Source organism: Heliangelus exortis, chromosome 5, assembly GCF_036169615.1.
Source record: "Heliangelus exortis chromosome 5, bHelExo1.hap1, whole genome shotgun sequence".
NCBI classification, from domain to species: domain Eukaryota; kingdom Metazoa; phylum Chordata; class Aves; order Apodiformes; family Trochilidae; genus Heliangelus; species Heliangelus exortis.
The window spans coordinates 3,665,160-3,692,964 of NC_092426.1; the positions used below are offsets into that span (position 1 = coordinate 3,665,160).

Sequence of the window (27,805 nt, forward strand, 5' to 3'; positions counted from 1 at the left end):
GAAGGGTGCTCAAGGGGTGAGCACCTCATCAGCTGTCACACACTCCTTAGAGGAAAGTCTGCCTGCAGAGCCCAGTTCCTTGTCTCTTAATTACAGGAATGGGTGGCTTTTTCCTTCTCAGGCTGAAAAATTGGCCCCGAAACCCTGAGAAACCACAACACAAACAGCTGACGCCTTTCCACGTGGGCTTCAGCGAACAAAAAAAACCCTCTTGAAATTAGCCCTTTGCCTGCCAAAATAGGCAACACCACTTCAAAAAGGAAGAGAGAAAAAAAAAACAAACCCAGGACTTCACAGGGAAAGCACTTGCAGAGTTCCTCTAAGCACATTGTCGTGCTGGCCAGCCTGGCCAGTGCTTGGTCCATGATAAAGCTGTTGCTGCCCAGGGATGTGGTGGCCCCACAGGGATGCTCCTCCCTGCATGGTCTGCAGTTGGTACCATTGTCACCATCACTCCTCCCTCCTCTTAATTTCTTTTTTTTTTCCTTTGGAAATATTAAGCAAAGCTTGGTTTGAAGCTTGAGAGCACTTCAGCAACACCTCATGCATCTCAGCACCGTTGGCTCCAGGTCATTTATCACATTTTTCCTGAGGATGCAAAACAGCCCAAGCTCATCTCAGAGGCATTACATTTAGCATCATCTGCTAGGTTGCAGCTGATCCCAATCCAAAGGCCACAAGAAGCATTCTTGCAAAGAAACACAACCTGGCATGGGCTGAGCAGAGCTCCTGTGGCCATTTAGAGCCGTGGTTGTGAAGCAGAGGTGATACCAGTTGATGGCTCCATCCCATTGGATCCCCAGCTGGAAGGAGCTGGACCAGGCAGCACATTTGCAAAGCAACTGGTGGGTCCCTGGGGAGAGCAGATGGCTCTTGAACCACCTAAGTGAGCATGCAACAGGCAGGAAAAAACCTAAAGCAGAAGTGGGACAGACTTAGAAGTTTTAAGTGATCTGTGTGCCAGTGTGGCTTGCACTTAGGAGTGGTGGTTTCCTCTCTTTGTTGGCACAACTGGCACCACCACAGCCCTCAGAAAGGCAGGCGTGCCTCTGGCCACCTCCTAGAAGCTTATCTTACCCCAGAAGAATATATTAGATTTCCTTTTTACATTAAAGCTTAGTATTTTCATAGTATTTTTTTAAAAAAAGAGGCTTGAGTGTAAGGCTGTGAAGTCACACTCGCTTTTCTTCTGCCAAATTTAAAGCACACGTGGACCATTTATTTTAGCAAGAGACTGAAGAAGTGACTTGTCCTGATGACAAGCTCCAGCTTGGCCATCAGCAGTGTTACTTAAATTAATGAAATCATATTAAATATGCACATTTATTAATCTCCTTTCTGGGGGCTGCAAATTGAAAGAGGGAGAGGGGTGTGCACACCAGGCTGGTGCCAGCTTGGGGCTTGCAGCATTTTTAAGCCTCAGTGGTGAAGCTTAAGCAGAGCTTAAAGTTAAGCCAGTGCTATGAGTTCTTAAATAAATTATGCCTGGTACCAAGAGTAGCTGGGGTGGTTTCCAAGAGGTGGTGACTTTTTCTGCTTGTAGCATCCTTGGCAGAGGAGTTATCCCCACTGCATCTCATCAGGTTGTGTGAAGTCACTCATAGTTCAGTAAAAAATGCTCATGGTTTAGTAAAACACAGTCTGGTGGGCTCAGGCATTGTTTTGTCTTGGGCAAAGACATGGAACTAATTTTTGTATCCTGCACTGGATGATTTCTGGTTGTTGCTGCCCATCCTGCAGAGTTCATTAGTCCTCCTCCAGCTGACACCAGCTTCTAATTAGGGGATGTAAAATTAAGATGGAAGAGCAGTAGTTTGCAAGGGGATTGCAGCTCAGAAAGGAGTCTGGGCTGGATTTAAGCCCAAAAATACCCTCTTGGGTGTAAGATTTTGGTGTGGAGAGGATGGGTACCAGAAGGAGGACTAACAGAGTAGCCCCTTACCTCCTGAAAGGGGAGAATTAGCTCCTGTTCTCCTTGCTCATTCCCCTTCATGTCTCACTCATCCAGAGGGGACAGAAATTTCCTAAACCACCATTTTTCCTACAACAAATCCAGGATGTCCCCATTCTGGGCAGGGGGCAGCAGGCACAGAAGGGGCTCCAGGCGATGCCACTGCAATACTCAGCCCTGGTGATGCATTTCAACCAATTTATCAGTCTTTTCCCATATTTTCCCCCATTTTTAATATATTTTTTAGTGCTAAATATATTTCTTTCTCCTGGGAGGGTGACGTGACATCTCCAGGGCCCCATTACAGTGTTGCTTTTAGAGTCAAATTGCAAAGCCAAGAGGTGAAATAGCTTGGGCGAGACCTTCTTAAATCCATCTATTTCCCCATCAGGATCTCTCACAACTGTAGGAAACACAACACTGCTCTGAAAACAGTCCTGGCTCCTCACTGACATCCTTTTGTGCCAGGAGACTTCTGGAAGATGTTTCTGTAGTTATCTAATGGGAAGGGAATAAATTCTTCACATAAACATCCCCCTCGCTTCCCTGCACGGTGGTTGTGTTACACACCAGGTGAGGAAAGTGTTTCCAGAATTAGGAACAAGTCAGATAGTGGAGAAATCCACAGGTTTTTGGCCTCATCTACCAGCTGCCTCTGGCACCAGCTGCTTTTTACAGGTGCTTAAAAAATGCAAACGAGCTCTGGTGTGGTTTTTCTCTCCCCTCCTTTTATAACCCTGCTACTTGCTCATTTTCATTCCTCTTCAAGGCAGCAGAGATGCCTTTGATGGGGGGTTTTCCCTCCAGGCTTTAACTGGGAATTAAACCTGGCTTAACTTTTACAGCACAGTACACCTGGCTGGGGGGTTTTCCACTCAGACTCATTTGTTTTAAGAACTAACAAATGGAGCAGCCGTGAGTACTTTTGATTAACTCCTGCCAGTGGAAAAAAGGGGGTTAGGGAGCTTTGTGTTGGAGCCTGGGGAGGAAAGGCAACAAAAATTATTAGTTTCCCTGGGATTGTTTTTACAGATTTAAGAAATTTGATTTTGAAAGGAAAAAATGAAATGTTTCTGCTGGGCTGGAAGGTCATTTTAATCCCTCTGCCCTCAAATTGGAGCAGAAAAACTGCTTTTTGTTTCATCTACCCCTCCATGAAGCTTCCAGCAGCTCATTCTGAGAAATTGGTGTCTTTTGGCAGGATTTGCTCTTGTCCCTAGAAATGAGTCCTTGTTAGGAGAGCAGTGCAAATGTTTTGTGACCCATCACAACATGAAAGCCAGGGGCACACTGAGCACAGCCTTGGGTTTGATGGAAACCAGAAAGGACCTTCCCATAGTGCTGGATCCAGAACCTGTCCTGGTGTTCCCAGCTAAATCCAGAGAAATTTTTTTTTTTTTTTTGTCTCAGTTACCAGGAAACAGCCCTCATGTGAAATTAAACTAATTTAATTGAGAGTTACTGCAATAACACATTAAACAAGTGTTTTACAGCCTAAATTTGTACATTGAAATACATTAAGTGCATTTATGGTTCAACCAGCAGTTTAGTGGCTTTGTGAATGATGGGATTTAATTTTGTTAAGCCAACAGACCAATTTTTCCAAATCTTTTTCATTACAGGAAACAAAGATAGTTTGTCCCTATCCATCTTTTCCTCTAAATACCAGGGATGGTATTTAATAAATATCAATACAAATATATTATCCCTATTCAAGAGCAGACCTGAGAAAAAGATAATTTAAATCTTTAAGGAAATAACTAAAAATGAATGGGACAGGATGGAAGAAGAACAGTGAAAAATTGAGACCACTCAGTAAAAATTGTGTTTAAAAATCTATTAAAGTTGCAACACTTCTCCCCAAAAATGCTAGGAAATCTATCATTGGGGTTTTTTTTAATACTCTAGCCTACGTAAGATGTATTTCTGTATTCAGGCATGTAAATACCTACCTGTTGTAAAGCCTTTCCTGAGGAGTAGCTCCAAATGGCAGGAGCTGGTGCATCAGCCTTTCCCTTGCAGTGTGAAAAAGTTATTTGTTAAAAACAAAATGAACTTGGTGGGATCAAAATTTCAGCCAGGAAACACAAACCTGGATTTGGAACTTGGAAAGAAAACCAATTCAGAAGCTTTCCAAACATCATTTTTTGGGGGTGGGGGGAACCAGCCTCACCTCTTTGTATTGGGTGTGTTCCCCTCATGGCTCTGGGTGTTTGATTTTGGGGAGGGTTCAAGGCTCGTGCTTGGGAGCCCACCTGATGCTGGGGTGCTCTCATTGCTGGTGACAGCTCAACCAGGAGCAAGGTTGAGGTCTCAGCAAGGCTTAGACATTTCTCTAGATGATCAGAACCTCTGTGCTGATGTCCAGCAGAGGGGGAGATGCTCAGTGCTTCAGGGCATAAGCCAAGTCCACACCCCCAGGGAGAGACAGAAGCTTCCCCTGGTGGTCTGTCACATTCCCATCCTGGGGAATTTTCTGCCTTTCCCAGAAAGATAAGAGGTCCAGGTGATTTTAGTGGGATGTGTTTCATGGTCTCAGTGCAGTCACAGAATCTTGGACTGGTTTGGGTTGGAAATAAAAACCTGGATTTGGAACTTGGAAAGAAAACCAATTCAGAAGCTCCAAACATCATTTTTTTGGGGGGGGGAGGGAGCCAGCCTCACCTCTTTGTATTGGGTGTGTTCCCCTCATGGCTCTGGGTGTTTGATTTTGGGGAGGGTTCAAGGCTCGTGCTTGGGAGCCCACCTGATGCTGGGGTGCTCTCATTGCTGGTGACAGCTCAACCAGGAGCAAGGTTGAGGTCTCAGCAAGGCTTAGACATTTCTCTAGATGATCAGAACCTCTGTGCTGATGTCCAGCAGAGGGGGAGATGCTCAGTGCTTCAGGGCATGAGCCAAGTCCACACCCCCAGGGAGAGACAGAAGCTTCCCCTGGTGGTCTGTGACATTCCCATCCTGGGGAATTTTCTGCCTTTCCCAGAAAGATAAGAGGTCCAGGTGATTTTAATGGGATGTGTTTCATGGTCTCAGTGCAGTCACAGAATCTTGGACTAGTTTGGGTTGGAAAGGACCTTAAAGACCATCCAGTTCCAGCCCCAAGCAGGGACACCTTCTACCAGACCAGGTTGCTCAAAGTCCCATCTAGTGGCTTTAAAATTCCCATGACACCTGCACCAGCAGCAGTGCCTTCCCTGCCAGGAGATGACTGCCCAGCTGGTCCTGAGCCCAGGTTTGCTCCAGAGCTGCTTGATTTTTCTTTTTTTTTTTTTTTTTTTTCCCTAGAGATGCAATCCACACCTTGCCTTAAGCAACCTGATGTAGCTCATCTAACCTCATCTCCTTGCAGGTATTCCCATCCCCTTTGCTTGCCAGGAGGCCAAGCCAAGAGCTCAGGGTAGGGCTCAGGTAGCCACGGGCACTGTGAAGCCATCTGTGAGACACCCTGGCCAACCACCACCCATTTTATGATTTCATTGAAATTTTTTTATCCAAATCTTTTTTTTCTTGGGGGACTCTGCTGCATCCCGGGCCGCGAGTGGGGGAATCTTTGATTTGAGATACTTTTTTTTTTTTTTTTTTTTTTACTATTATTTTTTTTTTTTTTTCCAGTTCTCTCAGGCCAGACACACCACAGCCCTTTGAAACGCTCTGTGTCCCTTACCCCACCCATGAATGTGCCAAACCAACCTCTAGGACATGGATGGATGTCTCATGAGGACTTACGAGCTAGAGGACCCCAGTGCATCCCTTCTGATCATGCCCCCCTGTCTCCACAAAGCAGTGTAGCCTCTTCAGGAAGTGGTGGGAGTGAACATTTAGAAGATCAGCCTTCTGCTCGTAACACATTCCAGGAGGAAGGGAGTGGGATGAAAGGTGAGTGAAAAAACAAAACAAAACCCAATGGGTGACTTCTCCCCCCCCCCCAAACCCATCCCCAGAGGCAGGAGGGGAAAAAACGTTTTCCATGCAGCACTTGGGGCTTGGTTGGGGTGAGAGTCCTCGTAACCAAATGGGGCATTTGGGCCTTTCTTGACATTTTAGGAAATAAGATTTTAGGGAAATAAGTTAGGTTTTCTTTTAAGCAGCGGCTGGTCCTGATCTGATGTCTTACAGCTGGGTGCTGGTGGGCTGGTTTGGTTCCAAAAATCCTGCAAGCTGCCAGCTTTTCAAAAAGCTGGATTTTTATTCCATAGCCTGTGGCTCTTGGCTGTGAGTGTGCTCTCTTCTCTTTTTCTTTTTACAGTGAAAAATAGCTTAGTGTGAGTTTAGCAAGTCCCGTGTCATTTACCATGGTGGTGTTTGGTACCTACCAAATATTTGGGGAAGTTTGGGTTTAGGATGCTTGCTTGCAAGTTAATTTATCCTGTGTGGAGTCACCATCCCTGGAGGGATTTAAGGGTCCTGTAGATGTAGTGCTTAACATTATGGTTTAGATCAGGTCTTGTCAGTGGTTGGACTCAACGATCTTGAAGGTCTTTTCCAACCAAGGTAGTTCTGTGATTCTGTATTTCAGTTGGTTTTCCTGTTACACCTGCATTTCACAGAGATTTTTAACTGTAAATATATGTAATAACCCTGTTGGTAAATGAAGCAACAACAAAACCACATTGCTGCAGTCAAAGATGGAGAACAAACTTCAGGCTGTGGAGGAGTGAACAGATAAAAGTTGGGCAGACACATGGATTGGATGTTCCAGTGAAAAGCCAAAATGACTGAAAATGAACCTGCAGCTCTCAGAGACTGATTTAAACAACTGCAATTTTCATTAGTGCAGAGCAACTCCTTTGTGTGAGGATGGGTGACGTGTCAGAATAGGGGAATAATCATATTTTTTAAACAATCACAGGGGCTGATTTTACCCTAATCACATCTGGATAAGCATAAATCTCTGTAATGGGGAACTGGGTTTGACTTGGCACTCTGTGACTTTGATGTGCATGAAATAAATGCATGGAAGAAAAAACCCCCTCAGAGGTTCCCTTGTGAGGCAGATGCTGGGGCTCAGCCCTGTCCTTGCCTGGACCTTCCACCACAGGATTACTCTGGGCTGGAGATGTGATGGATGAGTTTCCTGATGGCATTCTTGAGCAATAAGGGTCCCCAAGGTTTCTAAGCCTGGGGACAGATCAAGGAGACCCTTTTCAGGAGCTGGTGGTGCTGGGCTCTGTTTAACATGGTATTTTTCCAGTTTTTGCTGATGGGGCTGAGGAGGAGACCATGGGGAGCTCAGCTCCCTGTTATCCACAGGGATGGAAACTTTGTGATGGATTTGTCTGGACAAACCTGCAAAACCCAAAGCAGTCCACAACAAATAAATCAATTAAATAAACTGCATGGATGAAGGCAGTTCCCTTCCTTGGGCCACCCCTTCCTGAGCATCCTTCTTCCTGGGGGAAGGTTTGCAGACATCTAAACCTGCTTCTGCCCTATTGCTGAGTTGGCCAAATTGTTTTTATTCTTTTTATTCTCTTCAGGGATGTGTGAAAGTTGTCTACAACCTCTGGTGCCTACAACTGTCATGTCCTTCCCTCTCCTTTATATTTTCTTCAGACTGAACTAATCCAGTTTCTTTCCCAGTGTTTTGTTTGTTGGTCTTTTTTTCTAAACTTGGGGTTGTTGCTTTTCTCTTGGATAATTTTTTTTTTCAGAAAGTCCATATTTTATTGAAGGAATGTTGCCAGAAACTGCAGAAGGGAGCAGAGCAGTCTTGCCATACAGAGACCATTCCTCTGGCTGTGTACCTCATCGTCCTCAAATAACACCCCACCATGGGCTGCCTGTGGCCCATTGTATCCCCACAGCTTTCCTGCAAGGAAAAAAAAAAAAAGTACTGCCTGTTCCCTGCCCTTGGGTCGTGCTGTTTCTTGTTCCTACAGAAACACACAACTTTGTGCATTTTTATTGGGCTGCATCTTATTCCATCCAGACCGGGTGCATGGTTTGCCAAGTGCCTTCTCTGAATTGCAGCCACGTCTCCCTGGGCTCCTGCAGGCTCTTGTGGTTTGGTGTCACCCACATCTCTGGTTGCCTTGCTCCTTTAATACCCTCCAGGCCATCCAGGAGAACACTGGGGGGAACCAAACCCATGGTGGACCCTCATCTGATGTGCCTTAGCAGGTCATCTCCACTATTGTCACCTATTCCTCTCCTTTCCATCTGTCTTCATACCCTAATGTCACTTATTTCTCACCTTTACCTCTTCATACTGGAGGAAAAGTGCCCTTTGGCTTTCTCCCAGCCCCTGGTTTCTCCAGGAGAAGACAAGGACACCTTGCTACCTGCTGAACCTGTTTGTCCCTCTGTTCCTTCTTAGGGTGTACCAGGGGGAGGGTTTGGGTAGAGCTGGGGGCTTCTGCTGTGAGTGTGTTCATGGCTTAGCATGGTGTGCCACAGGGGCTCTTCTGAACTGGCCTGGGGGTGTGAAACCATAGAATGGGTTTGGTTGGAAAAGATCATTGAGTCCAACCCCTGCCCCATGTCCCTCATCCCCACATCTCCAGGGCTCTGAAACCCCTCCAGGGATGATGGGGACTCCAGCCCTGCCCTGGGCAGCCTGGGCCAGGCCCTGACAACCCTTTCCAGGGAGAAATTCTTCCCCAGCTCCAACCTAAACCTCTTCTGGTGCTGGAGGCTGTTTCCTCTTCTCCTATCACTTGTTCCCTGGGAGAAGACACCAAGACCCACATACATATATAGCAGGATTAATTGTTTTCCTTTTTCAGTTTCTTCTAAATTTCCATGCCAGTGCCCAGACAGATGTGTCCCAGCTGACCCAGCATGTAGTGCCTGCTGGGGATGGTCCATGAAAGTCCTGGGCTTGCTGTTCACATCAGACACAGCATTTCTGAGTCATGCCATGGCTTAGCAATTAGCTCCTGGTGATGGGTGATTAAAGAGTAGCTCTGTGGGCATCATTTATGAAGTTTGACTTTCCAAGGACCATGAAATTGCCTTAGATGACCTTGCAGCTCCTTGCTGCCTCTTCCTCATGGGAAGGGGGAAAGCCCCACCACTGTTCCTCATCCTTGGGCTGGCTCCTTCTCCCCAGCCTGCTCCCAGGATTGCCACCCTTGCTGGCAAAAGGGCTCTGGGACCCTTGGAGCTCCCCAAAATTAAGAGGTGGTCCAGGTTGAGACTGATGCTAAGGGAGAGAAGAGCTGCTCTGACCCTCTGCAAAGGTTGGAGATGGGGTTTGTTCAAGACTGAACATCTATGTGAAGTTACAGCTGTTTTCTGAAAGTGTCCCCGTGGGTTTGCTGTCAGCAGGGATGTGCACCAAAGGCAGATGTCCCCAGGGGACATGGGACCAGGCAAACTTTTAATGTGTCATTAAAAAAAAAAGAGGTGGTTTTGTGATAAGATGATGGGGAATTTGGAGCTCTCCACCTGTGCTGGAGACAGAGGCTTTCTGCTCCTAGCTTTTAATGAGCTTTCTGCTATTAACTTGTCATTTTTTTTTAAGCAGATCAATTTAAAGGGCCTCAATTTGTGGGTGTTTAGGACTGTTGCATGTCAGGATTTTAGGAAAACAGCAAAGTTCAGGCCACCCATGCTCAGTAACTGCTTTGCCCCATGTCTGGTATGGGATTGGTCACTTTGGTGCAGCATATGAGGATCTTCAAATTCCTCAGAGTGTCTCAGGCCAGGTTGGATGGGGCTTAGAGCAACTGGGATCCCCATGGCAAGGGGGTTGGAACTAGATGACCTTTAATGTTCCTTCCCACCCAAACCAGTCTGTCAATCTGTGAACTTGACTGAAATGCAACTGCTGAGCTGTGTCAGAGGCTGTCATGAGCTCACACCATATTTGCATCAAGGTGGCCAACTTGGGTTTTGGAAAAACCTTTAAGTTATTTTCTTAAGTCCCTTTTACCAGGTCTGTATCCACCAATCTTGGTGGGACCCCTTGACCTGGCTGCAGCTGGGACAAACTGGAGCATTTTTATCTTGGCTGTGACTTTGGTTTGAGCAACAGCTTGGATCAGAGAGGCTTCAAGATCTGGTAGACTCATTTGTGGTGGAGAAACTCATCCTGTGAGCCCATGTCCTCATCCAAGGACTGGTTCCTTCCACCATCCATACCCATAGCACCTCCAAAGGGTTCTGGAAGTCCAGCCAGGTGTCTGAAGCACAGGTGGGATGGTGGCTGGCACCTAATCAGCTCCTCACCTTGTTGATGTTCTTGCATGTGGTTGACCAGTGTCACAAACTAACCAGGAGCTCTCATCTCCTTAATTTTGTGCTGCAGATGTCCCAGCCTGGCTGAAGAGCCTCAGGCTGCACAAGTATGCTGCCCTCTTCTCACAGATGACATATGAGGAGATGATGGCCCTCACTGAATGCCAGCTTGAGGCACAGGTATGTCCCACCTTGGCTGCACAGGGCTCAGCCATGGTCCCTACTCTTGCCCTGAGTAGATGAGATCAACTCCAGTCCCTCTTTGTGCATCTTCACATAGAAGGTGTTTTGCCTGCAGGTGGTTGGGAAGGTACCAGAGAAAGGAAAATCAGGTCTTGAGGGGTGAAAAAAACCCACATTGTACCTAAAAAAGGCCTTGTCCCAGATTTCTTCTGGGAGTCCCAGCAGAAAGGTCCCATCACTGGGAGCTGGATTTAAGGGGTTTTTTTTTCCAGTTGGGATTAAGGAGCTTTGGGGACATGGTCTGAAGTGCCCAATTCCTGTAAAGTCCATGGGATTTTGGTGGCCAATTGCCACTCTAACCTTTGAAAGTTTTCCCTCTGTCACATCTGCCTCCACCTTAGCCTAGGGATGAAGAGGACCCAGCAGCACTTCCACTGTGTGAGATAGACCAGGGAGGGACAGACTTGCTGGAAATCTCCCTCTTCAGCAAGTCCCTAAGTGATTTCCTATGCCCCCCACTAATCTCTGCACTCAGAAATTTGGTTAATTTGTAGCAGCTCTTTGTGTTTAGGGGAGGAAGGATTTGGGCTGACCCAGCTGTCCTGGGGAAATGTTCACACCAAGTTTTGTGCTGTTTTTTTTTTTTGCAGAACGTTACCAAAGGTGCAAGACACAAAATAGTCATCAGTATCCAAAAGCTAAAAGAAAGACAAAACCTGCTCAAGTCTTTAGAAAGGGTAAGTAATTGCAACCACTTTTTTATTCCTTCTTTTTCAAGAGGTCAGGAATTTATTTTGGTTGTACATGTTGAGATCTGATCTTGAATGGTGTCTCAAACACTTTGGTACCAGATGCAGGTTTTGTTTGGGGCTGTCCTTTGCTGTGTAGCTCCTAATCCATCTCCAGCACTCAGGCAGCTGGGATAGAGAAGCCTCTCAGCACCAGTACAAGCCCTGCCCAGCTCCAGGGTGCTCAGAAACACCAGAGCTCTGGGTGATGGAGGCATCATCCCAGTGCTGCTGAACCATGGTGCAGGAGCAGCTCCAGCCACACAAAGCCACTGTCCCACTTGAGATATGGGTGGACAGAGTCTTTAACCCCTGCTTTTTCCCTCAGACACTCAGTTAACTCTCTCACCTTAATGCCACTGTCCCTCTTAGGAGACCCCCTCCATGCACAGGGCCCCCCAGTCCTGCCCCTACATCTCTGTCCCCAAAAAGAGTTGGGATTTCCCAGTGTCTGTCAGGTCGAGGACCACTGCACTCTTCTGGAGCATCATGTGGGTGATCTGGCCCCAGATAAAAAGCCTGACACCCACGACAGTACCTGAGCAACAGGAATTTCCAAGGTGAACAAACAGAAACTTCATTGTCCCTTCCAGCAAAGCTGAACCTCTGCAGAAACAGCTGCTGGAGGAGCCCCAGCACTGTGGGCTGGCAGGGAGCAGCTCACCCAACCTCCAGCTATTTATTATTGCAATATTATATTATATTTAATTGCACTGTCTTCAGACAGCAGCTCATCAAGTCTCCCACCAGGGGCTTCTAAATACCTCTGTGGTGCTGTTTATTGTTGTTGTTTATTGTTGTTTTCCTCAGCTCCCTGCTCCACTATTTATTTATAAGATGGGCTCATACTCAGAGTATGGCTAATAAAGCCATATTTCCCTCTGCATATTCATAATAATTATTACATCCAAAGGGTTTAAGCCCATTGGATTGATGAGCTTGCCTCAGTGCTGTGTTTTGCAGGCAGCTGCACGGCCTCTTCCCCTACTTCTCCACCTGGGTTTTGAAACAATGTTGATCAAATGGCACAGGGCAGGAGCTTTAGCCCCATGGAGTTGCCACAAGCAGCTACACAAGTTATAAAATACTGGGAATCAGTGGCAGGGGCTGCTTTGGAGCCCTGGTTGGGTGGGTTTAGATGGTGGAATTGTGACCTTGTCCCACTTTGCTGGAGCTCAGAGCTTCTTTACATTGGGAGGAAACATCTCTGGTTTTCCAGGCTTCCCATCCCAATTTTATTTTATTTTATTTTTGGCTAACCAAGAGCATGTGTGGGACTTGGGTTTTCTTAGTTTGCAACATATTGATGCTTTTTTGGAAAGAGCTGCTCCACCCCTCTCCACCAGTTAGCAGAACAGGATTTTTTCCCCAAAAACTTGTGCCCAGCAGCCTGACACCTTGGAGAGGAGTGGAGCTGAAGTGTCTGAGAGTGAGCCTGGGTTGCAGCAGGAATTAGGGTGAGCAAACATTTCAGTGCTTCTCCTGGCTCACACACAGCCTGTGCACCCACTCTGTGTCTCCTCCCTGAGCACAGCCAGGATTCATCCCAAAAGCTGCCTCTTTCCAAGGAGCATCCCACAGGCCAGACCATGCAGGAGTGTGCAATCAGCTATTCCAGTCCAGGCTGCATCAAAACCAAAATGCAACTATTTCCCATCAATGGGAGGAAGATCTGACCATAGAAAGGGGGTTCTGGATCCACATTATTATTGAGAGCAAGGCTGGGATTGTACCCAAATCTTCTCCCTCCCAGGTGAACCTCTCCCAGCATCTCCAAGATGAATATTTTTACTTTAGGGATCAAAGTTCACCTGCAGCCCTGTGGTCTCCCCTTGGGAGTCTGACCACAACCCACCCTGTTCCTCTTTAAATCCTCTCTCTGTCCCCTCTGCATCTGCTCCCCCAGTCCATCCCAGTGTGAATGGGGATGTCCCCAGTTTGCTGCTGTAGGATGAGTTTCTGCATCCCAGCCCTGGTCCTGGACTTTGTAATGGTGGCACAAGGATGCTATTGCTGTCTCTTTGGGGCAGAGCAATTATGAAGAACCCAGTTTGAATGTCATGCTGGAAACCAGAGACAAAATTCCAAGTAACCCCAAGTAAATAGAGAGAAAATGTCACAATTGTGGGATTGGTGGGGAAGGAGCCAGATGGTCACTGCTCTGGGCAGTGAAATCTCTGGGGCTCAGTTGCTCTCATGGGATTTGCATCTTTCTGGTGGAAATTTGGAAGCACTGTTGCTGGATTGCCACTGGTTTGGGGTCCCCCAGGCTGACAGGTCATGTTTATCTCTGAGGCTGCAGGTCTGAACACATCCATGGATCATCAGACACAGTCCCTGAGCAGCTCCAAGCTCCCCCTGGTCTAAGCAAAAAGACAGCGAATGAACCACAGCTGGTGAATGGGAGCTACAGCAGGGAGGGTTCTGGAGCAGGAGGAGGCTCCCCAGGATGGGGGGGAGAGTTCTGGAGGGGTAGGAAGGGTGTTTCATAGCCAGTGTCCCATTATCCCTACAGGCACAAACCCTCTTCTCTCCTCTTAAATCCTCAGGACATCCTGGAAGGTGGCAACTTGCGTGTCCCGCTGCAGGAGCTACACCAAATGATCCTCACCCCCATCAAAGCTTACTCTTCCCAAAACTCCAGCACGGAGGAGCACAGCCGGGACACTGACTCCCATCACCCTTCCTCCCTGCTGGGCTCTGACACCCAAGGTTCTGACTGCAAGGACTCAGCAGCAGCAGCAGCAGCAGCAGCAGCAGGGGGGATGCAGCAGCACCATTTACCGGGATGCGAGGGCGAGTCGGGGGGTGGCCCTTTGCCTGAAGGTGACCTGCCTGGACAGTTCACCAGAGTGATGGGGAAAGGTGAGAGCCAGTCACTTCTTCTTGGTGTGCTGGCTTAGGGAAACCTACCTCAGGGCAAGGCTGGGATGGCAGCAGCCTGCTCCTGAGCAACTGCAAAAAGCAGTTAAGGGGTTTTTGAGGCTTCCCGGTGCTGTGGGAAGAGGTAAGAGGGTGGATTCTGGGGAGAGGCATTGATGGGGTGGGCTGCCTGCCCCAGGAAAAGGATGGATAGCATCCTTTCCTTGCTCCTAGTGAGGGATGGGATAGCATCCTCACCTTGCCCCACGTGAGGGGTGGATAGCACCCTCTCCTTGCTCCAAGTCAGGGGTAGGATCCTTCCCCTTCCCCAGATGAGGGGTGGGTAGCATCCTCACCCATCCCCTTCAGAGCCTATCCCACCAATCCAGAAATGTTTTCAGCAGCCTCCCTCAGGCTTGCTTTGCTCATTAAAAGGCCACACTGGTGACTCAGGCTTAGCCTGAGTGCATATCAGCTGGATCCAAGCCAGTTTTAAAGCCCTGATTTGGGTGCAGGGTATCCAAAATACCCTGGTGCTGTCCCATGCAAAGTGCTGGGTACACAGGATTAATTTGGTTGGATTTGATGACCTTTGAGGTCTTTTACAACCTTAATAAGTCCATGATTAACACATTGGCAGATTGGGAGGTGCACAAGAGGGATGTGAGGAGGGGTGGACACTCTGTGCCATGTACAGGGCTCTTGGAGCAAATTTGTGTGAGCTCAGATGTGTCCTAACCCCCAGCTGAGGTATCAGTGCTGGCTGTCTGCAGGCAGATCTCCCTGGGGAAGAGGGGAGGGGATGGGAGTCTCTTCCATGGGCTCACACAGGAGACCAGGAACAGAAAGAAACTTATTGGGATGCCACAAAGAAATATCAGCCCTGTCCCTATTTCGGACCTTTTTTGCAAAGAAGAAAAAAAAAAATGTGATATTTTCTATATAAAAACTTGGTGCAGAATTTCTCCCCAGCTGATCGACTGCACAGGCAGACAAGGGAGGGTTAATTCCCAAAGAGGTTAAAATCCATTGGGAAAAGTGGGAATCCCTTTGCAGCTGGGGTGGATTTTGGCTCGAGCCAGCGGTGCTCTTGCTGCATTGTAATTAGGAAAATTGTAATTAGGAAAAAATTAGAAAAAATTAGAAAATTGTAATTAGAAAAAGGGAATAATCCCAGCCCCCTGGTTTGCTCAGGTCTAATTCCAGTGACTTCAGTGGTGTTCTCTGGATTTACACCCCCCTAACAGAGAACAAAATCCAGCCCTAAATATAGGACAGCACAGCAAGAACTGGGGAAGGGAGTTTTTTTCTCACTGATGTTAAGACCTGCTCATGGGACAGGGGACATCCAAGGTGTTCCTTGGACTCCTCAGCCTCTAACTCAGGCTCCCCAATGCCCATTTCTCTTCTCTTTCTTTTCTTTCCAGTATGCACACAACTTTTAGTTTCCCGCCCTGACGAAGAGAATATAAGTTCCTATTTACAGCTCATAGACAAATGTCTAATCCACGAGGTAAGTCGTGACAGATCATCTAAAACTGTTGTTCCTCATCACTTAGGAACTGTTTCCAAAGTGTCTGTTGATGTCAACCTTTCGGTTTCTAACACAAATATTTTTGGGGGTATTAATAGTAATTCTGACAGAACAGGGCTGGAGCAGGCAGTAGCTCCAACGGGGTGGTTGGAAACATTGCTCCCTCTCCACTTAATTGCCAGGATATGGAGCTGGGGAAGTCATCCAGCTTGTGACACAGCTTGATCAGCAGCTGGATGAAGGAGAAAAAAAAAAACAGGATGAGTATGTGTACAGACCCAGCCATCCCTTGGCATTGCCACCTCCTATTCCTCACACGTGGTCTTGGGGTTTTGCAACGGAGGCATCTGTTTCTGCTCCTTCTGGATCTGCCTTTTGCCAGGAGATGGTCTGGGACAGCCAAGACTGTGTCACAGGGTTCCAGCACACTCCTGCCTGGTGGCAGGGAGGGATGGGCAGTGTCCCTGGTGTCCTGCAGAGTTTTGTACCCCTGCCAGCTGCACCTGGAGGAACAATCTGCTGCTCATTGCCCGCCCATATGGCAGAAATCAGGGGGGAGCTTGCACAGCCTCTCACTGGAGCTGTAGGCTTTAAACGTTTCTTAGTTATTTGTTTATCAAAAAAAAAAGCTGTCAAATCAGTGAAGAATCTCCTCAGGTGGCTGCAAACCCCAAATTTTGCTGCAAGTGTGTGGGAGAGGAGTGAGGCAGCTCACAGCCCCTCACTGCTGCCCAAGGTTTGGGCAAAGGTTTGTGATCCACGCAGTCCCCCCCCATGGGGGGACTTTGAATCGGGGTGAAATAGTGGGATAGTGGGCAAAATGAGAGTGCTGCAATGTATTTTTTTTGGCTGGACACCTCAGCTGATCCTGGGGGGGTTTCAGCACCCATGGTGTCACCCCGTGTCTGGCCCTGTGAAGTACAGGATGGTGGCACCCACTGTTTGGGTTTGCTGGAAGACAAGCTCAGAGCTGTGGGTATGGTCTCACATGAACACAGGCAGTGGCTGGAAGGCAGAACATGTCTGCTCCTATTTGCTCCTCTTTTGGAGAGCATCCAAACCTGGAAATGGTGCCTAGAATTTTTTGGACAGCTGAGCAGGGCATCCTTAGGGGTGCAGAGACATGGTGAGCAGGCTGGTGGGAGCAGATGCCCAAGGCTGGAGAGCAAATCTAAGAAGGCAGGGAGCTGCAGAGGGGCTCTTTTTCCAGCAGCACCTGGGAGGGATCTGGTGGTGTTATTGTCACCCCACCAGTGCCAGCCTGTGTCCCAGGACCCAGTGTCTGCATTGGCTCTGGCCAATCAAGTCAGGAATTAATCAGGGCACATGGGTGTGACCCACAGTGCTTACCTGGAGATCTGGGGTGTTGTTGGGGAAGGTCCATCCCCTGCATGGGTGACTTTTGCCAGAAGTCCAGGTGGGTGAGAGGGCTCACCCCGGGAAGCTGTCAGTCCCCAGAGGAGGAGGAGGATGCTGGATGCTTTGGAGCAGTTCTGCTTTCCAAATCCTTTCCAACTCTGGAAAGGATTCCAGGATTACCTGTGTTATTTTAGTTTTTATTTAAGAACAGGCCCATTTTGCAGGAGTAAAATAAAACTTTCCAACCCTGGCAGCATTTTCTAGATCCACATCCAGGTGACATAAATCAAACCCCATGGGGAGTTGGGCTCATCCCCTGGCAGCTCAGAGGGGTACCAGGAGGGCTTGGGGAAGCCTGGCTCTGCCCAGAGGGGTTGGCAGCCTCGGGGACAGAGCTGGGCTGTCACTCCAGACCACAGGGGATGCTGCTGGACCACTGTCACCACCTGAGATGAGTAAATCCTCAGGAGACACCAGGGTTTCCCTCTGGACTTTCCAGTGGGACTCAACTCACTCCACCACCGCTTTTCGTGACACCACACCCATACACTCATCCCTGCTGGCTTTGTACAGAAAAACATTCGTGTGTTTCTTAATTTTTCTTTTTGTTTTGGGGGGGGGGAGCAGGCGTTTACAGAGATCCAGAAGAAGAGGCTGCTGTCATGGAAACAGCAGGTGCAGAAACTCTTCCGGTCTTTCCCTCGGAAATCCCTCCTGGAGCTGTCGGGCTATCGGCAGCAGAGGAGGTACGCCAGGTCTGGGGGGGTCAGTGGGAGCATCCTGATGGCTCCCAACAGGGAGGGAGGGGATGGATCCTGCCAGGCTGAGGGAAGAGGTTTGGGAAAGGTTCAGCAATACAACCCAGGCCTTGCCCAGCAGTCCCTACCCCACCAATTCCCAGCACATCTCCCTGGCTCCCAACCCGGAGCTTCCCAGCTGTATCCCAGCCCCTGCTGCTGCCCTTTGCTGGTTACATCAGTGCTGGAAGTTCACCAAAAAGCCCTCATCTGGCAAAAAAAAAAACAAAAAACCAAACCAAAAAAACTCCACAAGATGTGAAGCCTGCAGAGAGTGCAGAGCTGGAGGGGCTCAGGTTTTTTTGCTTAATTCCTCGGGGATGCTGGATTTTTGGATGATCCTAGAAAGCTTTGGGGTTATAGCAAAAAGAGATATTTTTAGATCAGTTTTAACAACATCACCGGGCTTTTGTTCCATGCTGCTAACTCTATTTTATTGCAGTGTTGTGCAAGTTCTTTTTTTTTTTTTTTTTTTTTTCCCCCTCTAAAGAAAGATGTTTTGGACATAACTGGGAGTGTTGGGACAGCTGGGATATGAGTTCAGAAAGAAGCACAGACACAGAGTGTTCCCTGGTGGAATTGGCTTGAATATCTGGGAATGGAAAAGCACAAGTGGTTCAGTGCTCATGGCAGGATCAGAAGCAGGAGAGACAAGAGCAAAGGGTTTTGATGGACCCGTTTGGTCTGGGCCATCACCTATGCTGACCCCAGGCACAAGAATGGGGCTGCCAGCCCAAAACAGTCCCAGCCCCTTTCCCAGGGCTGTTTAGGATGCTCTCCAGTTTCCTTGCTGCTTTTGGTTGGTTTGCATTTTGCTTTTCTTCTGCTCCTGGGAAGCTGCAGGTGAGGAAGGAGTATGTGGCCAGTCCTGCTTTTCTCGTGGAGAATCAATGGCAAGAGCTTTTATTTTTTTTTTTTTTTTGGACAAGGTTTAAAGAAACCCTGTCCTACTCCTGCCTGGTAAATTTATCTAGTTTTGGACTCCCAGTGTGTTCATGTCATCTGAAGCATGTTTGTAACAAGCAGGAGAGATGAGGGCTGGGAGGAAGGTGAGCTGAAACATCTGTGAGTGTGATGAAATGCTGGAGAAGAGCAGGGGGAATGTGGAGCATGGAAAGTGTGGGTTTGCAGAGAGCTCCTGCCCTCAGCTGTGCTCAGACCTGGTCACCACGTTGCAGTCCTGCTGCCCAGCTCCTGGGGCAGAAACCCCAAGTTTTATGGTGAGGAGACCCACACTGCTGTGTTCCCAAGGATTATCTGATTACTTTTGTATCATTTCCCTGGTTTTAAATGCAAAAAACCCACATGGGGAGGGATGCCAGTGTGTCTGACCCTCCCCTCCACAGAGGAAATACAGTTTCATGTCCTGAAATTGGTTTCTCAGGACATTTGGGCTGTGTGGTCTTGGGTCCAGATGTGATCACTGGATGGAAGTTTGCTGTGCAGAGAGAGGAATGGGTGTAGAGTCAGTCCCACCACTGCAGGAACTTGCCTTTTGCCCCTCACTAGGAAGTTTTGGACTTGTTAGGTTGTCTTAACCAAGTTTTCCAGAACTTGTGAAGTCTTAGAAGGCACCAAGTTCATTAAAGTTAACCTCCTGGAAGGGGAAAAGGTCCAGCCCTTCCAGCATTCCCAGTAAACAAAGCCCAACTGCATGAGCTGAACTTATTTATGAGACACTGGAGAATCAATACCTGAGAGATCTCTTGTTATGCTCAGAGGAATAAGGAGCTTAAGTCAAAACCCAGGAGATCAGGTGCCAGCAGCTCTGGTGCTCAGGGAATTACCTGTGTTGGTTTAGTTTTTATTTAAGAACAGGCCCATTTTACAGGAGTAAAATAAAAATGTAAACAAAAATGTTAATTTGAGAGCTGCAGAAGGGAGGGAGGGTGACTGGCAGGCAGGGAGAAGAAAAGATGTTGCTGGTGCCTGCCCAAGCTGCTTCTTTTCCAATTTGATGTGCAGGATAGAGGAACATCCTCAACAGGATGGGAAGATTGGGGCGGGAGCAGAGCTTGTGGTGAACCTGTGGTGGTGGATGAGCATGGGGTGGTGAACATCAGTCAGACATGAGGGGTTGGAAGCATCAGTGCAGGACATGGTGAATGTTGGTCCTGGACATGGGGTGGTGAATGTTGGCCCACAGCATGAGGGGTTGGCAGCATCAGTGCAGGATATGGGGTGGTGAACATTGGTCCAGGACATGGGATGGTGAATATTGGTCCAGGACATGGGATGGTGAATGTTGGTCCAGGACATGGGATGGTGAATGTTGGTCCACAACATGAGGGGTTGGCAGCATCAGTGTGGGACGTGGGCTGGTGCACATTGGTCCAGGACATGAGGTGGTGAACATTGGTCCAGGACACAAGATGATGCACATTGGTCCAGGACATGAGGGGTTGGCAGCATCAGTGTGGGACATGGGTTGTTGCACATTGGTCCAGGACATGAGGGGTTTGCAGTGTCAATGCAGGACATGGGATGGTGAATGTTGGTCCAGGACACGGGGTGGTGCACACTGGTCGAGGCCACGGGGTAACAGCACTGATCCATTTCATCACTGGGGACACCGAGGCACCCTCAGGACGTTCCCTTGCAGGACCCCACTCCTCACCCACGGTGCTTTCTCTCTCCTCAGCCGAGGCTTTGGGCAGTCAAACTCCTTACCCACAGCCGGATCTGCAGGGGCAGGACTGGGCCGGAGGAACCCCCGCCAGTTCCAGATCCCCTCCCGGAACCTCCCCACTGCCCGCCTGGGGCTGCTGGGCCCCACTGGGCTCCTGGGCACCCCCCAGCGCAGCCCCGCCGCCAGCCCTGCCATCCTCAAGCAAGGCAGACAGGTAGGTTGCTTGGCTTTCGTGGCATCTCCAGCCCTCCCCCAGAAGCTTCCTTTGTTTGGTTTTTTTTTTCCTTCTTCCCTTTCCTTCCTTTTCCCTTCTTCTCAAGCTAAACAAGCAAAACCCCTTTGTCCTCCTCCGTGCAGCCGGGCACGGGACTGGAAAGAAAGGGGAGGTGGGGAGGAGTAGGGGTTGGAAACACACAGCTTGGACGCTTCTGCTTGACACCTTGCACCCTGTTTTTTGGGGTTTTTTTTTTGGTTTCCTGCAGAACCTCTGGTTTGCCAACCCTGGGGGCAGCAACAGCATGCCCAGCCGCAGCCACAGCTCGGTGCAGAGGACGCGCTCGCTGCCGGTCCACACCTCCCCGCAGACCATGCTGATGTTTCAGCAGCCAGGTAAGGAGCAGGGCTTTGCTTTTTCTTCCCCACAGCCCACCAAGGTGAGGGGAGGCTGCAGGAAAGGGGATGGATTGGTGAGCCTCTCCACAGGCACGTCACCCCCCCAGGTTGGATTTGACTGGGTTGATGGAAGTGGGGATGTCTCTGGAGGGATTTTTGGGCCTATAAATAACATCTTGGCATGATGTATCAGTGCTGCTGCCTTACCTTGCTTCCTTCTGAGGAGCTTCACATCAGATGGAGAAGGTGGAAGCTCTTCCCATCACCTTTTTTATTCTCTTACGGATGTGGAGACCCCGAGAGACTGTGTGACAAAATCTCCTTCTGTTGCATGTGAAGGGAGAGGTTGCTGTGTTGGTGCCTCCTTCCCAAACACCTTCAAAAATGCTCCCATCTAGGAGTATCCTCTGGTTCATGGGAATTCCTGCTGAACCTGAACCCTGAGCGTGGAGCATCTTCCCTGTGAGGACATTTATGCCTTTTTCTCTCTTTCCCAGGGGTAGGTGTCCCCGTCCTTGGCAGGAGGATTGGAACTAGATGAACTTTCAGGTCCCTTCCAACTCACACCAGTCTGGGGTTTTATGATTCTATCCCTTCATTAGCCTGTAGCCCTAAACTAAACCTTATCCTTAAGCTTCTGCCTTGGTTTCAGCTCAGCAGCTCCCCTAGCATCAGGTGCCTGCAGTGGTTTAACTGCATAATTTAGGTGGCAAACACCTTGTACAGCAAAAGCAGCCTCTGTTCTGGGGTATTGATCAATCCCCAGGACAAGGGTCCAGTTCTACAGGCACTGAGGGACAATAAATTGGTCTCACTCTGCCCATTAGCCTGTGGTGAATGAGGGCACTGGAACTTTCAGGGAGTTAAAGATACAGACTGAGTAGTAAGGAAAATAAGAATAACGTGTTGCTGGGCTCCTGAGCCACTTTTTGGCAGGACCTGAACCCTCCTGGCTCTCATCCCATGGTCCTGAGAGCTGGTGGCAAGCAGGAGATGTCATCCAGTGGTAACAAAAGCTTTATTTCAGCTTTTGCTGCAGAGGAGGGGAGTGTTTTGATGGTGCATGGATCAGGCCCAGCATTGCTAAGCAGCACCTGAACCATTCCTTTCCACCCACCTTCTGCTGCCAGGCCATGGAGCCCCTGCAGATTTTAGCCCTTGGTGGTAAGAAACAGGAGAGCTTTGAGCTCTTCTTGCTGGAGGTCCCTGAGGAAGGGAAATGAGAAGCACCAGGTTTGGAGGGAGCAATAGCAGCTCCATTTGGAGTTGACAGCAGTGAGACAAAGCTAAAGAGGTAAGGATTTGGGTCCTGGCTCTGAGATGCATCTGCTGGACAAGTGTCTTGGTCTTCTGTGCCCAGAGTAGAACCTGGGGATAGCAGTCTGACTTCTTTTATCAATGTATGGTGAGATTTTCCTGTGCTCTCACCTCTGGTGCTGTGCCAGAATCTTAGAAGGGTTTGAGTTGGAAGAGATCTTAAAAATCATCCAGTTCCAACCCCCTGCCATGGTCAGGGACACCTCCCACCAGCCCAGGTTGCTCCAAGCCCCATCCAACCTGGGCTGAGACACTGCCAGGGATGGGGCAGCCACAGCTTCTCTGGGAAACCTGGCACAGGGGCTCAGCACCCTCACACCAAACAATTCCATCCTCACATCTCCTCTCCATCTCCCAGCTCCTTTTAAAGCCACTCTCGCTCCACGCCCTTGTCCAAAAAAAAAAAAAACCCTCTTGGGCCATCTTTGGGGTGGATTCCTACTCCACTCTGGTGTCCTGAGGGCAGCTCCTGACCGAGTTCCTCTCATCCTTTTCCTCCTTGCAGAGTTCCAGGTGCCGGTGACTGAACCTGACATCAACAACAGGCTGGAGTCCCTGTGCCTGAGCATGACGGAGCACGCGCTCAGCGGTGAGCACTCCCTCCTCCTCGGCCTCTTCCAGCACGTCCATGCCACCGAGCCCCCTGCCACCTGCCCCCCACCCCCAAAAACCTGGGACAGGCTGTGGCTGTGAGGGGACGGGATGGACGGATGCTCCCAGGGAGGGGAATGCTCCCGAGGGCAGTCGGAGTGGGGACGGTGACATCTCTGGGCAAAGCTGCCGAGGCAGAGGGATAAAAAACGGACGCAGGGATCGCACCCGGCACGAGTGGAGTCCGTGCTTATTAGCCACTAGTTAATAATGCTAATAATCATTAGCATTAGCTCGCTAGTTTGTTTTATTAGTTCTCCATAAAACCCTCGCCACCACCGGAGCACTCCAACGCTTCGCAGGTTTGGGAGTGTTTTACCTTTTTTTTTTGTTTGTTTTTTGTCACCCGTGTCCCTCCTCCTCGTTTTGGCCGGGGGGTGCGGGAGCCCCGGGGGCACCAGGGGGTAAAGCAGCAGCTCCAGGGGTTTTGCTGGGGGCTGTGCCAGCTCCTCCTCGCCTGGGGCGGATCCGGGGGCTCTGGGGAGGGAGCAGGACCAGGTGGAAAACCAGGCTGGGAAGATTGGAAAACGCGACAGCACCGGGATGGAAAGGCCGGCACGGCAAAAAGCACCAGCACCAGAAGCACCCGGTGCCCCCTGAGCCATGCAGCAGACCCCCCAAGAATGAAGGAGGACACCCTGGTGATGGGACAAGCATCTCCTCCGTCTTCTGGACGAGCTCTCCAGAGCATCCCCACCCCCCAGTATCCAGCTGGGGTCTCACCCCTGGACTGCGTCCGACGGTGGGAGCGGAGCCCTCGGGGAGGTGCCGGGATCCCACCTCTGGCACGGGCTCCCTGCAGCGATGGGACAGCCCCCTCCTGGGGACAGGGACATCAGAAGGAGGACTGTCAGAGGCAGCAGGGCCCTGGCAGTGCCACGGCCACAGCCCCGGCTGGGAAAACGAGGACACTTCTGTCACCCGAAGCGTTTCTCCGGCGTGTGCCCAGGAGAGGCTTAGCTGTCTTGTTCCTCTGCAGGGTACTGTTCCTCCAAGTTATTTTTTTTTCCAGGTCACATACCCCGAGCCTCTCCAAACTGCTCGTGCTATAAATAGCTCTTTAAAAAAAAAAAAAAAAAATAATAAACCTTTGGGGTATGGAAAAAAAAAAATCCAACACAAAAAAAAAAAAAAAAAAAAAATTCCGGTGTAACAAACCTGTTTGTTTTTAGTCCTACGGGGGGGGGAGGTGGTTGTGATGCTCTGGGGTAGCCAAGCACAGGGATGGTTTTTTTGGGACTTAACACTCCCCCCAAGCTTCTCCATCTCATGGACAGGGATTGGGGATGGGGGATGTGGGGTAGTCAGGGCTGGGGGTTGGAAATGCTGATGGGTGTCCCCAAAAGAGCTGCTGGTGGCCTGGGGGGGTGGAGGAGAACCTGCTGGCAATGGGGCCGTTTAGTTCAGCTTTGGGATGGGGTGTGGATCCCCCCTCTCCTCGTGCTCCTGGGGGTTGGATCCATCCATATTGTCACAGGACACTGGGGACAGGGGCTCTGGGAAGGTAGAAACAGCTCCTGGGTTTTGTTTTCCTCTCATAATCCTCAGATGGAGGAAAATTTTGCATGGCCTGTTGCTGGGGGGACCTCCAGGATGGGCTTTGTCCTCATCCCCCCCATTCTTGTCCCACCATGGAGGGGGGTCCCAGACTCACACCCACCTTGTGCCAAGTCCCAGCTGCCCCCAACCCCCCCTCTGCTCTTGGGAAAGGTTCCATGGGGACACTGCAGAGGGTCTGGACCTGTGCTGGGATGGCAACTCGGGGTTTGGGGGTGGGGGGGCTGCTGTGTGGTGGGGACAGATGCTGGCACAGAGGCACCAGCAGAATGCTGACCCCCCAAAACCCTTCTGCACCCCTCTGGGGAGATGGGGATGGGTGGCAGGGGGGGTGATGGGGGTGGTGATGGTCCCATCGGTGCATGAGTAGCGAGGTGGGGGATGCTCTGGGGGTCCATCTCCCACCATCCCCAGCTCGGGGGGGGGAAAGCGAGGGGGGCTGTTCCTAAGTCTTTTCTTCTCACTTGCAGATGGTGTGGACCGAACCTCCACGATCTAGAAGGTGTCGGGACGGGGCGGGGCCGCTGGCCGGGACAACAACTGCTGCGGGTCCAGCGGCGAGGTCGGGGCTCGGAGGGAGCCTCAGAGACAGCTTGCATCCTTCCTCCTCTCTCTCCTCTCTTTCTCTCTCTCTTTTCTCTCTCTCTTTCTCTCTTTCTCTCCCGTTTTAATTTTTTGTGAATGTGTAGATTGTCCTTGTGAACATATCATTAGACTTGGAATTTGTGTTGTCATTTATTACATCCATGCTATGGGTTGGGGAGGGCGGGGGGGGGGAGGGAGACAAAGAAAAAAATAATAAGAAAAGCAAAAAAAAAAAAAAAAAAAAAAAAAGCATGGGGAGGGGGTGGAGGAGGGGGACACAGCAGGAGAGTGTTGACAACGGAGGGTTCACCCCAGCACTGTGGGGAAACCTGGTTTCTGGTTAAAAATGAGTATTGAAATACCACACGGGGGTGTGTGACCAAAAAAAAAAAAAAAAAAAACCCTTTTGGGGAAGATTTGCCCATCCCGGTGAGGACTTCAGGGCCTGTAGTCCCATCCCTTGAGTTTCACTGCAGTCAGGCACGGAGTGGCCTGGCAAGCCTAGAATTTTAAGATAATAATAATCATAATAATAACCCCCCCAAAAATGTCCCTTTGGTTGAGCCAAGAGCATCTGCTGTTCCCAGGCAGCAGAGGGGTGCAGGGATGTGGGGGGTGGGATGGGGACATCTCACCTGGCAGAGGTGTCCTGGGGGATGTTGGTGAAAGGATGAGGGATGCTGGGGTTATTTTGGGTGTTTTTTGCCTGAGTGGGTCCCAGGAAGGTTGCTGCAGTTTTGGCTTTACACATCCTCCCTCCCCCCTAAGTTTTTCCCCCCCCTCCAGCTTGCAGCCCAAATCCATCAGCAAGGGGCTTTGCTATCCTGGTGAGGGGTGAAGGAGAAACTTGGGAGCCAGCCAAATAAAAAATCAGCCCCCAAAGGGCACCAAAATAACACACATGGAATAAATAAGATATAAATACCAATATAAATCGGGTCTGAGGGCATTAAATAGGCAAAAACAGGATCAGGGACAGAAAAGAAAAAAAAATATCCATGGGTGATGCTCAGCGTAGCACTGGCTTCACTGCTCCCAGTTCTCTGATGGACTAACAATAAATTTAGAATTAATTAATGAAGGGAACTGATTAAGGGCTTGGGGGGAGGGGGTTGCAGAAGTATCCCCCAGATTGTCTTGGCCCTGAGCACCAATGGGAGCATCCATGGGAGATGTGTGAATCCATTTGCCACGCAGCATTTTTCAGTCATTTTTCATAAAAAAAAAAAGAAAAAAAAAGAAAAAAAAAAGAAAAAAAGTGCCAAATACCATGTTTTCTGTTTGCTGTTCCTCAGGTGTCCCGTTTCCCAGCAGGCATGAGATGGGGAGGGTGTGGGGGAAGTGGAGAAGGGAAACCCCAAAAGTAAGGGAGGTTGGGAGGTGATGTGAGGAGGTGAAGGTGAAGTGGGAGGCAAGTGGGGGGCTTGGGAACTGGGTCACCCCCCCCTGAGCACCCCCAGGTTGGGTGAAACCAAGGTGTGGCCACAACTGCCAGAGCAGGAGCCTTCCCCAGGGGAGGCCAAAATGTATTTACGGAGCTGAAATTCTATTTCTTCCTTTTGCTGGCTATAGAAACAGAGGTTATCTGATTGTTCAAGAGATGTTATTTTGGATATATTACCTATTAACTTGCTATGGCTGGTAACCATGATAATGTCTGTTATTAACCACCACCAAATAATTCAATTTTTTTTTTTTTTTTTCCTTTTGTTAAAAAGAAGAGGGAAAAAAAAAAAAAAAAGTTTATTTTCCATTGACAGTGTACGGGTTAAATAGCTCCTTAGTTGTGTTTGGTGTTTCTTGTGGGTTTGTTTTTTGAGGTTGTTGGTTGGTTTGTTTTTTTTTAAAGCTTAAAAAAAAAACAAAAAAAAAAACAAACCACAAACAACAAATAATAACTGTGGCTTCAGGTGCGTTCGGGAAATCCTTCCTGGCTCTGGGGAAGCCTGTGCTGAGTGCAGGCAGCAAAGCTCCAGGGAAAGGAGGTTTAAAAGAGGGGGGGGGGGGAAAAAAAAAAAAAAAAAAAAAAGACAAAAAAAAAATTTAAATTTATTTATAAAAAGAAAAAAAGGAAAAAAAAAACCAAAACCACCAGTTGCATGAGTGAGGCTGTGAAGTCCAATCCTTAGTAATAACGCAGCAGTGCCTTTCTTTTTTTGTATTCAACCCCCCTGCTACTTTTTCTGTACCACGGGGAGGGAGGTGGTGGGTGGGCATCTCCCCCCCCTTCCCCTTGACCCCCCACCCATCCCACGCAGCCCCTGCTCCCCCCCCCCACCCCACCCAGCACCCACCGGGGACCCTTTTACTGGTGCTGTTCCCCTGAGCCGTCCCCGGCTGCAGAGGGGGGGGGAGAGCAGCCCAAGTGTCCTTGGGGCTGTGGATGCTCCCCGGGAAAAAACAAAAAAAAAAAATCCTGAGGATTTGGGGGTGTCCTTCCCCGGGGATAAGCCCTGAGCTGGGTTTGTTTGCTCAGCTCATTAAAAAAAAAAAAAAAATTAATCCGAAGGGGTAGAAGCTGAGAGGGGGTTGTGGTAAAGCCCGGCCAGCATCCAGCAGGAAAAAAACAGAAAAAAATATAAATATAGAAACTGTGATTTACAGGCAGGGTGAAGCTCGAGGTTGGTCAGCACTTAGGGAAACTCTTTCTGTTGTCACCTTTCTCCGTGTCGGGGTGCAGCTGTGCCCCAGGTTTGGCTTTTCTGAATGTGCCTGATGGGAAATGTGGGTCCTGCAGATGTTTTATGATTTGCACACAGCGAGGATAAACACTAAAAAATAAAACAATAAAAAAAAAAAAAA

At 49.3% G+C, this 27,805-nt stretch overlaps 1 protein-coding gene across 5 annotated transcripts in view; it reads left to right on the forward strand.

Moving 5' to 3' along the window:
• Positions 1-25,140, forward strand: part of SAMD4A (sterile alpha motif domain containing 4A) — a 105,192-nt gene extending 80,052 nt beyond the window's left edge. Inside the window, exons 4-13 of one of the 5 annotated variants that reach the window (XR_011726154.1) lie at positions 5,561-5,824; positions 10,200-10,309; positions 10,963-11,049; positions 13,650-13,965; positions 15,390-15,475; positions 17,483-17,601; positions 20,294-20,495; positions 20,764-20,890; positions 22,716-23,841; positions 24,889-25,140. Coding sequence is in view for 3 of the 5 variants with exons in the window: in XM_071745193.1 (XP_071601294.1) it covers positions 5,561-5,824; positions 10,200-10,309; positions 10,963-11,049; positions 13,650-13,965; positions 15,390-15,475; positions 17,483-17,601; positions 20,294-20,495; positions 20,764-20,890; positions 22,716-22,903 (1,499 nt within the window). In the remaining 2 variants the exon portion in view is untranslated. Of the gene's footprint in view, positions 1-5,560; positions 5,825-10,199; positions 10,310-10,962; positions 11,050-13,649; positions 13,966-15,389; positions 15,476-17,482; positions 17,602-20,293; positions 20,496-20,763; positions 20,891-22,715; positions 23,974-24,888 lie in introns of those variants that run through there. The other 4 variants (XM_071745194.1, XR_011726155.1, XM_071745193.1 and 1 more) reach the window with 4 other exon arrangements.
• The last annotated feature ends 2,665 nt before the right edge of the window (positions 25,141-27,805 follow it).